Below are 13,240 nucleotides of genomic sequence, written 5' to 3'. Positions count from 1 at the left end.
CCTAACGGTCTGGGCGACTCCAGGTGGGCCCCGCCTGCCCGCCTCCCTCGTCGCTCGCCCTGCTCCCCTCTAACCTGGCCCACCAGGTCTCACCCAGGAAGTTCTGGTAGCAGTTACGGGTCTGGTTCTGGTTGGGGAAGCGCGGGTCGAAGGGCGGAGTCGTCCATTTCCCCCTGGGGGGCTTCTGGGTTTCAACGTCCAGTATCCTCTGAGGACTTACCTCCTGCGGCGCAGGAGGGGGTTCCGTGGGGCTCTGACCGCACCCAGTTCCTGAGCCCATCCTGAGCACCTGTCCTGCCCTCACCAGACTGATGTCCACGCGTCGTCGGTCCACTGTGCTTGGGGTTCCCGGGAGCCTCTGGCTTCTGAGGGGGGGGTTCCGCCCAGCTCAGGAAAACATGGCCCTCAGATCGGATTGGCTGGGACCCCAACAGACCCATCCAATGGGAGCCGTTGCGGGGCCGGACTGGGACGCGGGCGGGGACAGTGCAGACTGCCTCCAGGCTGGGACTGACGCCCCCTCGGGGGCCGCGCACACACACAGGCACTGAGGCGGACTTTGGCTGAGTCTCAGACTCGGGCTTTTAATCTCTGCGAATTTGGGCTACTCCGCGGGGTCTCCCTGCCCCGCCCCCCCCCCCCCAAAATATAAACTTATAGATAACTCTGGTCTCTACCGGAGAGGGAAAATCCCCCCGCCTGGACTTTCCAGCATTCTGCATCCTACAGTAGGGGTGCACAGCACCCTGGGGCCTGTAGGAGAAGAGGAGAAAGGGAAGGTGAGGTCACAGCTTCCAGGATCCCCACCAGGGCTAGGGCCAGGTCTAATACAAGTAGTATCCGGGTCTCAGGGGTACCTGGCCCCGCTGGGCTCCTCTGGACAGTTTGCCGACTGAGAGCAAGTTCTCTGCAACCTGCTATTCAAAGTGCTGGGAACTTGGCATGCTGCAAAGACAGAAAAGCCAGAGAGGACCTTGGGGGACTGTCAAGGACATCTGAAACCAAGGCTCTAAGTATATCACCGAAAAATACCTATTACATAAAACTTACCACTCTGATTTACAGTGTACCCCTTAAATTAGCATTCAGTACATTCAAACCGTGAAATCACATCACCTCCAGTTCCAGAGTGTTCTTGTCACTTCAAAAGAAATCTTAATCCATTAGCAGTCACTCCCTATTCCTGCACCTTCAGCCCCTGAAAAACCCCTTCCTGTCTTCACAAATTCACCTACTTGTGGACATTTTGTGGAAATGGAACCCTACAAAACAGGGCCCATTATGTCCAGTTCCTGGCACTTGCCATAACATTTTTAAGGTTGCCCAGTATTGCAGCCTGGTGGCTTCCCCTTCTGTGCCCTCTCCAGGCCTGCTTCAGTCAGGCCTTCTCCAACATGTCTCCTCCCTGCGGAGACCCATGGGTCCTGTCTCAGTCCTGCCTCCTTCTTGCAGCATATGACATATGGTCCCCTGCTCCTCCTCCCTCATTACCTTCTTCAGACAGCATTCTGGATGCTCCTGCCTTTTGCTATTCTACTGTCTGACTTTGGTTCTTCTTTTTCTTAACAACTTGGGCTGTCTCTTCATTTCTATTTACTGGTGACCTCCATCAGTGACCCTTCCATAGGCAGTGACACCCCAAATTGCTTCCTCTGAATTCCAGAATCATGTTATCCAACTACTACCCCATGGCTTCCCTGACCATCTCAGAATTGAGATGCAGCACAGAATTCACAATCTTCTCCCCAGCCTCTTTGATCCCCATGATCCCTCTGCTCTTAGCTCCCACCCTTGCCCCTCTGCATTCATACCCCTAGCCAGAGAGCCCTTTCAATGTAAATCAGTTCCTGCCATTATCATTATTATTTTTTTTTTCTTTTGAGGGAGGGATACTGAGGATCGAACTCCAGGGCACTTGACCACTGAGCTGCATCCCCAGCCCTATTTTGCATTTAGAGACAAGGTCTCACTGAGTTGCTTAGGATCTCACTAAGTTGCTAATGCTGGCTTTGAACTCAAGATCCTCCTGCTTCAGCCTCCCAAGCCACTGCAATTACAGGTGTGTGCCAACGCACCCAACATCTTTTTTTTTTTTAATATATATTTTTTAGTTGTAGATGGACACAATACCTTTGTTTATTTTTATGTGTGCTGAAGATCAAACCCAGTGCCTCACACATGCTAGGCAAGCACTCGATCACTGATCTACAGCTCCAGTCCCAGTTCCTGCCACTCTTGTGCCCCAAACCTTCTAGTTTATTCAGCATCAAAAGCTACAATCCTTAAACTTTTCTGCAAAGTTCTGTATGATGGGACCCTGACTGCATTTCCCACATCTGGACTCCTGGACTCACTCGGTGCACACAAGCACTCTGCTCCTGCCTTGGTACTCAGCAGAGGCCTTCAGGTGTTTACACAAATGACTCCAGCTCCATACTGCCTCCCTGGCCACCTGCACTATGGTGGGGCTGTCCCTGACTTGTCCCTGCCCACTAGGTGCCAGCAGCATACCCCATGTTCACCCTCACTGTTGGATGCTGCATCCCTCCTGCCTAGAACAACACCCAGACACAGTAAACACTGATGCAGGTTAGCTCAGCAGGCCCTGGGCCCTGGCGACAACCACCCAGATATACATAAACATAGAGTCTATCTAAGGTGACATCAGGGAACAGATCCCCACTCTCCTGCAGACTAAGGAGTTGACAATAAGCATTAGCAGCTGATCCCAAGTACCTGGGCGATGGGTGAAAGGAGCCCTGTTCTTCCCTTACTGCCTTGGTGACCACATCACTCCTATCGTCAATTTCCAAGAGCACAGGCCGGAGAATTTCCGAGGATGATCCCGCCTTGGCCAGAGGATGCTGGCTCAGCATGCTTTCAGGTTCTTGAGATATTCTCCTGGCCAGTTGGGGTGTCCTGACTGAGCCTGGCGTTCTAACTGAGCCGGGCGCCCTGACTGAGCCGGGAGCGCTGACTGTGCCAGGCGTGCTGACTGTGGTGGGCATCTTGACTGAGCCAGGCTCGCTGATTGTGGCGGGCGCCCTGACTGAGCCGGGCTCGCTGACTGTGGTGGGTGCCCTGACTGAGCCTGGTGCGCTGACTGTGCCGGGTGTACTGACTATGGTGGGCGCCCTGACTGAACCAGGCATGCTGACTGTGGCGGGTGTCTTGACTGAGCCTGGCTCACTGACTGTGGTGGGCGCCCTGACTGAGCCTGGTGCGCTGACTGTGCCAGGTGTACTGACTGTGGTGGGCGCCCTGACTGAACCAGGCATGCTGACTGTGGCGGGTGTCTTGACTGAGCCTGGCTCACTGACTGTGGTGGGCGCCCTGACTGAGCCTGGTGCGCTGACTGTGCCAGGTGTACTGACTGTGGTGGGCGCCCTGACTGAACCAGGCATGCTGACTGTGGCGGGTGTCTTGACTGAGCCTGGCTCACTGACTGTGGTGGGCGCCCTGACTGAGCCTGGTGCGCTGACTGTGCCAGGTGTACTGACTGTGGTGGGCGCCCTGACTGAACCAGGCATGCTGACTGTGGCGGGTGTCTTGACTGAGCCTGGCTCACTGACTGTGGTGGGCGCCCTGACTGAGCCTGGTGCGCTGACTGTGCCAGGTGTACTGACTGTGGTGGGCGCCCTGACTGAACCAGGCATGCTGACTGTGGCGGGTGTCTTGACTGAGCCTGGCTCACTGACTGTGGTGGGCGCCCTGACTGAGCCTGGTGCGCTGACTGTGCCAGGTGTACTGACTGTGGTGGGCGCCCTGACTGAACCAGGCATGCTGACTGTGGCGGGTGTCTTGACTGAGCCTGGCTCACTGACTGTGGTGGGCGCCCTGACTGAGCCTGGTGCGCTGACTGTGCCAGGTGTACTGACTGTGGTGGGCGCCCTGACTGAACCAGGCATGCTGACTGTGGCGGGTGTCTTGACTGAGCCTGGCTCACTGACTGTGGTGGGCGCCCTGACTGAGCCTGGTGCGCTGACTGTGCCAGGTGTACTGACTGTGGTGGGCGCCCTGACTGAACCAGGCATGCTGACTGTGGCGGGTGTCTTGACTGAGCCTGGCTCACTGACTGTGGTGGGCGCCCTGACTGAGCCTGGTGCGCTGACTGTGCCAGGTGTACTGACTGTGGTGGGCGCCCTGACTGAACCAGGCATGCTGACTGTGGCGGGTGTCTTGACTGAGCCTGGCTCACTGACTGTGGTGGGCGCCCTGACTGAGCCTGGTGCGCTGACTGTGCCAGGTGTACTGACTGTGGTGGGCGCCCTGACTGAACCAGGCATGCTGACTGTGGCGGGTGTCTTGACTGAGCCTGGCTCACTGACTGTGGTGGGCGCCCTGACTGAGCCTGGTGCGCTGACTGTGCCAGGTGTACTGACTGTGGTGGGCGCCCTGACTGAACCAGGCATGCTGACTGTGGCGGGTGTCTTGACTGAGCCTGGCTCACTGACTGTGGTGGGCGCCCTGACTGAGCCTGGTGCGCTGACTGTGCCAGGTGTACTGACTGTGGTGGGCGCCCTGACTGAACCAGGCATGCTGACTGTGGCGGGTGTCTTGACTGAGCCTGGCTCACTGACTGTGGTGGGCGCCCTGACTGAGCCTGGTGCGCTGACTGTGCCAGGTGTACTGACTGTGGTGGGCGCCCTGACTGAACCAGGCATGCTGACTGTGGCGGGTGTCTTGACTGAGCCTGGCTCACTGACTGTGGTGGGCGCCCTGACTGAGCCTGGTGCGCTGACTGTGCCAGGTGTACTGACTGTGGTGGGCGCCCTGACTGAACCAGGCATGCTGACTGTGGCGGGTGTCTTGACTGAGCCTGGCTCACTGACTGTGGTGGGCGCCCTGACTGAGCCTGGTGCGCTGACTGTGCCAGGTGTACTGACTGTGGTGGGCGCCCTGACTGAACCAGGCATGCTGACTGTGGCGGGTGTCTTGACTGAGCCTGGCTCACTGACTGTGGTGGGCGCCCTGACTGAGCCTGGTGCGCTGACTGTGCCAGGTGTACTGACTGTGGTGGGCGCCCTGACTGAACCAGGCATGCTGACTGTGGCGGGTGTCTTGACTGAGCCTGGCTCACTGACTGTGGTGGGCGCCCTGACTGAGCCTGGTGCGCTGACTGTGCCAGGTGTACTGACTGTGGTGGGCGCCCTGACTGAACCAGGCATGCTGACTGTGGCGGGTGTCTTGACTGAGCCTGGCTCACTGACTGTGGTGGGCGCCCTGACTGAGCCTGGTGCGCTGACTGTGCCAGGTGTACTGACTGTGGTGGGCGCCCTGACTGAACCAGGCATGCTGACTGTGGCGGGTGTCTTGACTGAGCCTGGCTCACTGACTGTGGTGGGCGCCCTGACTGAGCCTGGTGCGCTGACTGTGCCAGGTGTACTGACTGTGGTGGGCGCCCTGACTGAACCAGGCATGCTGACTGTGGCGGGTGTCTTGACTGAGCCTGGCTCACTGACTGTGGTGGGCGCCCTGACTGAGCCTGGTGCGCTGACTGTGCCAGGTGTACTGACTGTGGTGGGCGCCCTGACTGAACCAGGCATGCTGACTGTGGCGGGTGTCTTGACTGAGCCTGGCTCACTGACTGTGGTGGGCGCCCTGACTGAGCCTGGTGCGCTGACTGTGCCAGGTGTACTGACTGTGGTGGGCGCCCTGACTGAACCAGGCATGCTGACTGTGGCGGGTGTCTTGACTGAGCCTGGCTCACTGACTGTGGTGGGCGCCCTGACTGAGCCTGGTGCGCTGACTGTGCCAGGTGTACTGACTGTGGTGGGCGCCCTGACTGAACCAGGCATGCTGACTGTGGCGGGTGTCTTGACTGAGCCTGGCTCACTGACTGTGGTGGGCGCCCTGACTGAGCCTGGTGCGCTGACTGTGCCAGGTGTACTGACTGTGGTGGGCGCCCTGACTGAACCAGGCATGCTGACTGTGGCGGGTGTCTTGACTGAGCCTGGCTCACTGACTGTGGTGGGCGCCCTGACTGAGCCTGGTGCGCTGACTGTGCCAGGTGTACTGACTGTGGTGGGCGCCCTGACTGAACCAGGCATGCTGACTGTGGCGGGTGTCTTGACTGAGCCTGGCTCACTGACTGTGGTGGGCGCCCTGACTGAGCCTGGTGCGCTGACTGTGCCAGGTGTACTGACTGTGGTGGGCGCCCTGACTGAACCAGGCATGCTGACTGTGGCGGGTGTCTTGACTGAGCCTGGCTCACTGACTGTGGTGGGCGCCCTGACTGAGCCTGGTGCGCTGACTGTGCCAGGTGTACTGACTGTGGTGGGCGCCCTGACTGAACCAGGCATGCTGACTGTGGCGGGTGTCTTGACTGAGCCTGGCTCACTGACTGTGGTGGGCGCCCTGACTGAGCCTGGTGCGCTGACTGTGCCAGGTGTACTGACTGTGGTGGGCGCCCTGACTGAACCAGGCATGCTGACTGTGGCGGGTGTCTTGACTGAGCCTGGCTCACTGACTGTGGTGGGCGCCCTGACTGAGCCTGGTGCGCTGACTGTGCCAGGTGTACTGACTGTGGTGGGCGCCCTGACTGAACCAGGCATGCTGACTGTGGCGGGTGTCTTGACTGAGCCTGGCTCACTGACTGTGGTGGGCGCCCTGACTGAGCCTGGTGCGCTGACTGTGCCAGGTGTACTGACTGTGGTGGGCGCCCTGACTGAACCAGGCATGCTGACTGTGGCGGGTGTCTTGACTGAGCCTGGCTCACTGACTGTGGTGGGCGCCCTGACTGAGCCTGGTGCGCTGACTGTGCCAGGTGTACTGACTGTGGTGGGCGCCCTGACTGAACCAGGCATGCTGACTGTGGCGGGTGTCTTGACTGAGCCTGGCTCACTGACTGTGGTGGGCGCCCTGACTGAGCCTGGTGCGCTGACTGTGCCAGGTGTACTGACTGTGGTGGGCGCCCTGACTGAACCAGGCATGCTGACTGTGGCGGGTGTCTTGACTGAGCCTGGCTCACTGACTGTGGTGGGCGCCCTGACTGAGCCTGGTGCGCTGACTGTGCCAGGTGTACTGACTGTGGTGGGCGCCCTGACTGAACCAGGCATGCTGACTGTGGCGGGTGTCTTGACTGAGCCTGGCTCACTGACTGTGGTGGGCGCCCTGACTGAGCCTGGTGCGCTGACTGTGCCAGGTGTACTGACTGTGGTGGGCGCCCTGACTGAACCAGGCATGCTGACTGTGGCGGGTGTCNAGCCTCCTCCCTCAGACCCAGGGGTCCACCCCCAGCCTCCTCCCTCAGACCCAGGGTCCCCTGGAGTATAGCTGGCCTTAGAGGACTGTGACTGGTTGATGGTGTTGGAAATGATGCTGAAGATGGTGCAGATGGTGATACTGGCCTTTCCTGGTGGGAGGAAGTGGACTAAGCCCTTGGAGAGAAGGAGAGCCAGGCCCACATGTGGGAGGGAGCAGAGGAAGGGAGTTGCTCCCACCAGAAATGTGGACTTGGGTGTTGGACTTGTCAGGATGGACATCTGGGTGGGACCTGTAGGAGCAATATTGTGGGACTTTGGTGGAACCCGAGCCAAAGACCTGCTCCATGTGCTGCCCCCCACCAGCAACAAGCCTGCACCCACTTCTCTGTGGCTTTCTTCTGATCGCCTGCATGATCCAGGTGGGACCAGACGAGAGGCACGGAGTCACCCACAGCCTGAGACTTGAATCTTCGCTTGAGGGCCTGGAAGTGGGTGGAGGGAGACAGTCAGAGAAAGGGCAGCCCCATCCCAGTGCCCGGCCCACTGGCCTGCCCAGTGGGCTCACCTTGGTCTTCTTCTTCTTCTTCTGAGAGGCCAGCATCTTATAAGGAAAGGTGGGCTCAGGGATTGCACCTGGAGAGAGAGCTGGAAAGAGAGGTGGAGCGAGGAGGGTCAGGACAGGACATGGGGACAAGGCCCTGAGGAGAACAAGCAGGGCCCACCCAGGGGAGAGTAGGGACCCAGTCCAAGTGCTGGCGCTTCCACAGGGGAGGCACCTGGCCCATCAAGAAGGGCCTAACAGATGGCAGAGCCCGCTTACCTGTCTGTCTGATGTGGGCCTGCTCCTGTGGACAGGGAGGGGCCAGTCAGGAGGGGTCACAGGCCCTGGTTGTACACTTCCATGGCCCACCCAGCCAGCAGTCTCATCCCCAGCCCCTCCTCCCTCAGACCCAGTGGTACGGACCCCAGCCCCTTTGCTGGGACCGTGGGACTTTAGACAGTAGGTCCCAGCTCCTCATGGAGTTGGAGCTCTCTGCCTGAGATCTGCGTGTTAGGGCCCCACCTGGAGGTGCCAGGTAGAAGCAGGCGCTGTGGCCAAGGACATGTCCAGAGGGGGTGTTTGCAGGGTCCTGGGGGCCCAGGTGGTGGCAGGCTCCCGAAGCAAGTTGATGAGGCGGATCCAGCGGTTGAACAGGAAGCCCACCTCATGGTCGGGGGCGTCTAGCTCCAGGTAGTAGCAGCGGCCAGTGACCAGGCGCAGTTTCAGGCGCCAGGAGGACAGATCATGGACATAGAGGTGGACAAGGTCTAGTGGGATCATCCTGGGGAGGCAGAGACAGCCAGCTAGAGCTGGAGGTGGGGGAGGGTGTGGCAGGGATGGGGGCAGGAAGGCACCTGGTCAGAACGAGGCCGGAGGCGTCCTTGCCCTCTGCGGGCTGAGCAATCAGCAGGATGTCGGGCAGCATCAGGCCTGGCAGGGAGGCAGCCACGCCTATGGTCAGCCGGTTGGCTCTGTGATGCACGAACACGGGGCCCCCACGATTTGTTACCTGGGGTGGCCAGGGAGAGGGGCTGGAACCGAACCTTTCTCCAACACGCCTCTAGCACCCTCTGCCTGAGCCCCCTTCCAGCCCACTCCCCGACCCTCTTAAACCCCCACCAATGGTCTCAACCCTCCTGCCCCCTCAGCCCACAGAGCACAGGGAGTAGGGGACCTGGACAAAGTTACTCTCGAACATGGGCAGCGGGCGGAGGGGCAGGTACTCGCCCTTCTGGAGGGTCTTCTGCAGCTCCCCCAGAATAGGGACCCACTTTTGAGGGGTCTGGTGCTGCTGGGGATGCCGGATGTTCCAAAGCTGGTTCATGATGGCTGCAGAGCATTGGGTGAGGTATGAATTAGGGATCTGAGACCCAGGACCCAGCACGCCCCTGTTCCACCCTGGCCCACTGGCCTGGGCCCCTTGGGCTTCACGGGTGGTGGGAGCTCAGTGGTCACAGAGAGTGGAGCTTCCCCAGGGCCGGGAGACTAGGGCTGTGGCCATGGCCCTGCTGGGGTGGACAGCACTGAGCTGGGGGAGGAGCCTTTGGTGGAGGGCTTTGTGACCTCAACAGACACACAGGGGACTCTTCCTGGGAACTCTTCAGGAGCCCTGTCCTCCAGGGGTATGACCTGGAGTCTTCAGGGTGGGGATGGGTGAATCAAAACCCCAGACCCAGGGTGGGGTCCAGACCCATTGCACCCTCCAGAGCTAAACCTGTGACAAAACAAGGCCCCTTGGGGGTGGGTGTCTGGCTACTGTAAGGGGACCATTAACCAAAGGAATGAGAGGCCCGCCCGCTCTGCCCCTGGCCTGCTCTAGTCCCTGTGTAAGACCCAAACTCACGCTGAGCCTCAGTTTCCTCACGTCTAACAGTGTGTGGGCCACGTCAATAGTCCCTGTCACCAAGCTGTACAGAGTGGGATGCCAGCCAGCTTTGGAATGAGTCCAACCAGACTACCATCAGTTTCATCCCCTTAGCTGTGTGACTGCGAGGAATTTCCCTCACCTACGAGGTGGGGCATGTTCCAGGGTCCAGGGGGACCATCTAAGAGCCCACAGGCAGAGCACAGCCCAGGGCTGCGGCTCAACCCATGGTCTTTATTATTTAGATTTTTTTTGGGGGGGGGGATGGGAAGGTAAGACTGGCATTCCATCATTCTAAAAATAGTGTTTATTATTATTTTAAAATGTGTCATGCAAAATACAGTCATGGTAGAAATTCTGGAAAATACAGACAAGAGCAAACAATGAAAGTCACCCGCATCCCATTCCTCACTTCCACCTGGCCAGCCACTGTCAACATTCGGTGTATTTCCCTCCGGCATTTTTCAAAATCCGTAGATAAAGCGAAATGCAAAACCCTCAGTGGTTCTGCATCCTGCTGTCTCAGGCCACAGGGCATCTTGGGGTGTCTCAGCAGCCCTGTCTGAAGCCTCCTGTGGGGCCAGAAGACACTCCATGCTGTGGGTGCTGTGCTCTAGTTAAACATCTCCCCACGGCTGGGCATCTAAATTATTTCCAACTTGTCATAGGAAGCAATGCCAAAATGAACAGCCGCCAGCCTGCAGCTCTGCCCCATGCAGGTCCTGTCAGTCACAGGGTAACCTTCCGGAACCTTCCATTAAATATTTATTGAACACCTTGAAGTGCTGGGCACCAGACAAGGCCCAGACCCATGTTTCCTTAGCGTTCTCTGAGTAGCTGACCAGTCTCCCCTCCCCTGCTCTGCCCACTCAGGACCTCCGCCTCCCCCTGCACCAGGGACCCCAGCATCCAGGCCCCCAACCCTCAAGAGAATCCACCTCTAAGTGCATAGGTATGACAAGTTTAATTCCCCATTGTCTCACAAAGGTTTCTCACATTTTTGTATAAAAACCCAGGCTTCCTTCCCCCCTCCCCACCATAACATAAAAAGTAATTGTTTAATAAATAATATACACTCCTGCCCAGGCCCAGAGGGGCAGAAGCCAGGAAGACACTGTGGAAAGATTTCTTAGAGATCCAAGAATCCAGGATCCTGGTTCCCTTCTCCTTAGTCCACCTGCCTCCCACCCCCGACTCCTTAAATAAATAAGTATAAATAAGGCACACATGCCCCCCACCCAAGTCTCCTGGAGGGACTGTATCTAACTATGGTGGGTAATGAGAGGGGCCATCCCCTGCCCTCACACCCTAAGTACTGAAATAAATAAATAAATAAGATGTGGCTTTTAAGGACGACGGTGGCTTTAGGTCCCAGGTCATAGCCGAGTCTTCAGCAGCAGCAGCCCCCGAACGGCCCAGTCCAGGGTCAGGTGCAACCCCCCTAGGATGGCGTGAGCCGCCCTGACGCCTCCCCAGGCTGAGGCAGGTGGGGCTAGGGGAGGCGCTGGTGGGTCTGGGGCCGACTGGGGCAGGGCCAGGCGGGACATCTGTCAGGAGGGGACAGAGGTGAGAAAAAGGTAAGGAATGTGGTGGAGTTCTGGGGAAAGGGGATATTTAGGGGCAGCCTGGGGGCATATTTGCAGTCTCTGGTATGTGAGATGAGGGGTTAGGGAAGGAAGGTCTCCAGGAACTAAAAAATTGAGACTGATGTCAAAAGGTTGTCATCTTAAGGTCGGCCTCCAGGACCCTGTTTTGGGGGTTGGGAGAGAGGTCTGTAAAGTTGGGGCTGGGCTCCTGGTGCTTTCTAGTGAGGGCTGGGGCCTCTTGGGGTAGTCAGGTCTGGAATTTTGGAGCTAGGTCTCTAGGGTCTGTGCACTCAAGTCTGGGGTCAGGCCCAGGATCTCAGGGCTATAGTTTCAGATGTATTGTCTCTAGGACCATCATTCTAAAAACAGGGTTTATTATTTTTAGGGACTCATTATTCGGGACTCATGGGTGGGCTGGGGTCTCAAATCTGGGATCTCAGAGCTAGGAGCTAGAATTAAAGGTCTGAGGTCTTAGGAGTCAGGTTCAGGAACTGGGGCCCAAAGTCTTCCAGTCTCTTTGGGGCTTTGGAGGTCAGATCTCACGGTCTTACACAATCAAGATCTGAGACTGAGATATTTTTGACCATGGAAGAGAGATATGGGGTCCCAGGCTCAGGGTCTGGGGTCTGCAGGTTTGAGACTTTGGGGTCTCGGTATTTGAAATCTGGTCTTAAGGCTGGTTGGGTCAGGGTTGCTCAGTGTTAGGAGGTCTGGCTGGGACTTTGAGGGTCACTGCCTTGGGACTAGGGTGTCCAAGTCTGGGGGTAAGGATTTAGGTTCTCAAGTCTCCCCCAATCCTGGGGACCTTGGGTCTTTGGGTTCTCTGAGTACAAGGTCTAACTTCAGAACAAAACCACAGGCTCTGAAGTCTCAGTCTCAGGGTCTGGGACCCTGGGGACATGAGGGGGCTCAGGGTCTTGGGGTGAGAGTTTGGGGCTTGGAGGAAGTATTTTGGGGTCTGGGGTCTCAGGACCACAGGACCCTGTGTGTCTCAGGGTCAGGGTCTCAGAGCAGAGATCAGGTTTGGGGTCTGGGTTTCTAGGGTCAGCCTGGGATCCTGGTATCTCAGGATTCAAGGTCTTGGGCTATAGGTTCTAGGGATCTCAAGGATCAGGGTGGGTGGTGTAAAATCTGGGAGCTAAGGCATACCAGGAGCTGCAGCCGTCGCAGGAGCCGGTCCAGCCGAGCCTGCAGAGCACCCAGCTCCGGTTCCAAGGTCTTCAAGGAAGGGCCACCAGCCCTGCGCAGCCACTGCACGTGCCGCAGGTAGGAGAGCAGATCAGCTCGAAGCCTAGTCAGCACTCCTGGCAGCTGGGAAGCAGGTTGGGGCCTCAGGACACAGCTGGTACATGCCTGTGCAGCCCCCAACCCCCTGACCCCCAAACCCCAGTCCTTACCTGCAGTGCTCCCAGTGCCCCTGCACTCATGGCCAAGGTGGGCAGGGATTCCAGGTTGTGGTCTCCTTCTGCAGGGAATTTGTCTCTCTGGTGGGAAAGAGGCTTTGAGCAGCTTCCTATATTCCCCACCTCTGGTCCCAAACTCTCGGTCCCCGCCATGCTGGGTGCCTAGAAGCTCTCCAGGTGGCATGCTGGAAGACACCCCCCCACCCCGTGACTCTCATATCTGTCACTGCTCCAGCCCATTCCCTTCAGGCTCCTACCAGCTGTGCGGCCAGCTGCCGAGTGTCTGCCAGGAGGGAGCGTGTCAGGAGCACCGCACTGTCCAGGTCTGCTCGAGGGTCTGGGGGAACTCGAGGGGGACCAGGAGGTGGCCCAGGGGCAACAGCTCTATCTAACCGGAGGCTCAGCACCACCAGGACCAAGTGGCAAACACCTGAAGGCAGGAGGGCACAGAAGGCTCAAGCTGGAACCCGGGTCCGAGGGGAAGGCTGGGCTCCGCACTCCGGGTTCTCGCAAGGAGGGGCTGAGGTCGTGAGTCTCTGGGTGGAGCGCCCGGGGGCAGTTCGCAGGGCCCAGGCGGGCTTCCCTCTCCCTCCCTGACTCTGGCTGCCCCGCCCGTCGGAGCAGACGCGGCCCGGGGCGGG

General features: G+C 58.5%; 3 protein-coding genes across 4 annotated transcripts in view; all 3 read right to left on the bottom strand.

Annotated features, from left to right (window-relative positions):
- Positions 1-378, bottom strand: part of LOC107158929 (cytochrome c oxidase subunit 6B2) — a 1,776-nt gene extending 1,398 nt beyond the window's left edge. The window contains exon 1 of the mRNA XM_015505447.2: positions 94-378. Coding sequence (XP_015360933.1) covers positions 94-280 — 187 coding nt within the window. The 5' untranslated portion in view covers positions 281-378. The remainder of the gene's footprint in view (positions 1-93) is intronic.
- Positions 379-2,552: 2,174 nt separating this feature from the next.
- Garin5b (golgi associated RAB2 interactor family member 5B) lies at positions 2,553-9,070 on the bottom strand. The gene is made up of 9 exons (XM_048791481.1): positions 8,921-9,070; positions 8,601-8,755; positions 8,269-8,527; positions 8,026-8,050; positions 7,771-7,850; positions 7,587-7,687; positions 7,443-7,495; positions 7,255-7,354; positions 2,553-3,135 (listed from the first exon to the last, which is right to left on the bottom strand). The coding sequence occupies exons 1-9, from the start codon at positions 9,068-9,070 to the stop codon at positions 2,553-2,555; spliced, it is 1,506 nt and encodes a 501-aa protein (XP_048647438.1).
- Positions 9,071-9,902: 832 nt separating this feature from the next.
- On the bottom strand, positions 9,903-13,234 carry Il11 (interleukin 11). Of its 2 annotated transcripts, XM_015505443.2 has the most exons (4): positions 12,857-13,234; positions 12,594-12,680; positions 12,346-12,507; positions 9,903-11,157 (listed from the first exon to the last, which is right to left on the bottom strand). In XM_015505443.2, the coding sequence occupies exons 2-4, from the start codon at positions 12,621-12,623 to the stop codon at positions 10,987-10,989; spliced, it is 363 nt and encodes a 120-aa protein (XP_015360929.1). In that variant the 5' UTR covers positions 12,624-12,680; positions 12,857-13,234; the 3' UTR covers positions 9,903-10,986. The 2 variants fall into 2 exon arrangements, with proteins under 2 accessions (XP_015360929.1, XP_015360927.1); XM_015505441.2 differs by having other exon boundaries at positions 12,594-13,234.
- Between the last annotated feature and the right edge of the window lie 6 nt (positions 13,235-13,240).

The sequence above is a fragment of the Marmota marmota genome, unplaced genomic scaffold, assembly GCF_001458135.2.
Source record: "Marmota marmota marmota unplaced genomic scaffold, marMar, whole genome shotgun sequence".
Classification (NCBI taxonomy): Eukaryota; Metazoa; Chordata; class Mammalia; order Rodentia; family Sciuridae; genus Marmota; species Marmota marmota.
This window is presented reverse-complemented; position numbering and strand designations above follow the sequence as displayed.

Bases quoted from the DNA above. Each gene is read 5' to 3' on its own strand.
- Garin5b (XM_048791481.1), bottom strand. From the start codon at position 9,070: ATGAACCAGCTTTGGAACATCCGGCATCCCCAGCAGCACCAGACCCCT. The intron at 8,756-8,920 runs GTCCCCTACTCC...TGGCCACCCCAG, and splicing joins TCGAGAGTAACTTTGTCCAG to GTAACAAATCGTGGGGGCCC. The intron at 7,496-7,586 runs GTGGGTGCAGGC...TTGCTCCTACAG, and splicing joins CAGAAGAAAGCCACAGAGAA to GTCCCACCCAGATGTCCATC.
- Il11 (XM_015505441.2), bottom strand. From the start codon at position 12,752: ATGGCGGGGACCGAGAGTTTGGGACCAGAGGTGGGGAATATAGGAAGC. The intron at 12,508-12,593 runs GTAAGGACTGGG...CCTGCTTCCCAG, and splicing joins GGGCACTGGGAGCACTGCAG to CTGCCAGGAGTGCTGACTAG. The intron at 11,158-12,345 runs GTATGCCTTAGC...CCCTCCTGACAG, and splicing joins TGCGACGGCTGCAGCTCCTG to ATGTCCCGCCTGGCCCTGCC.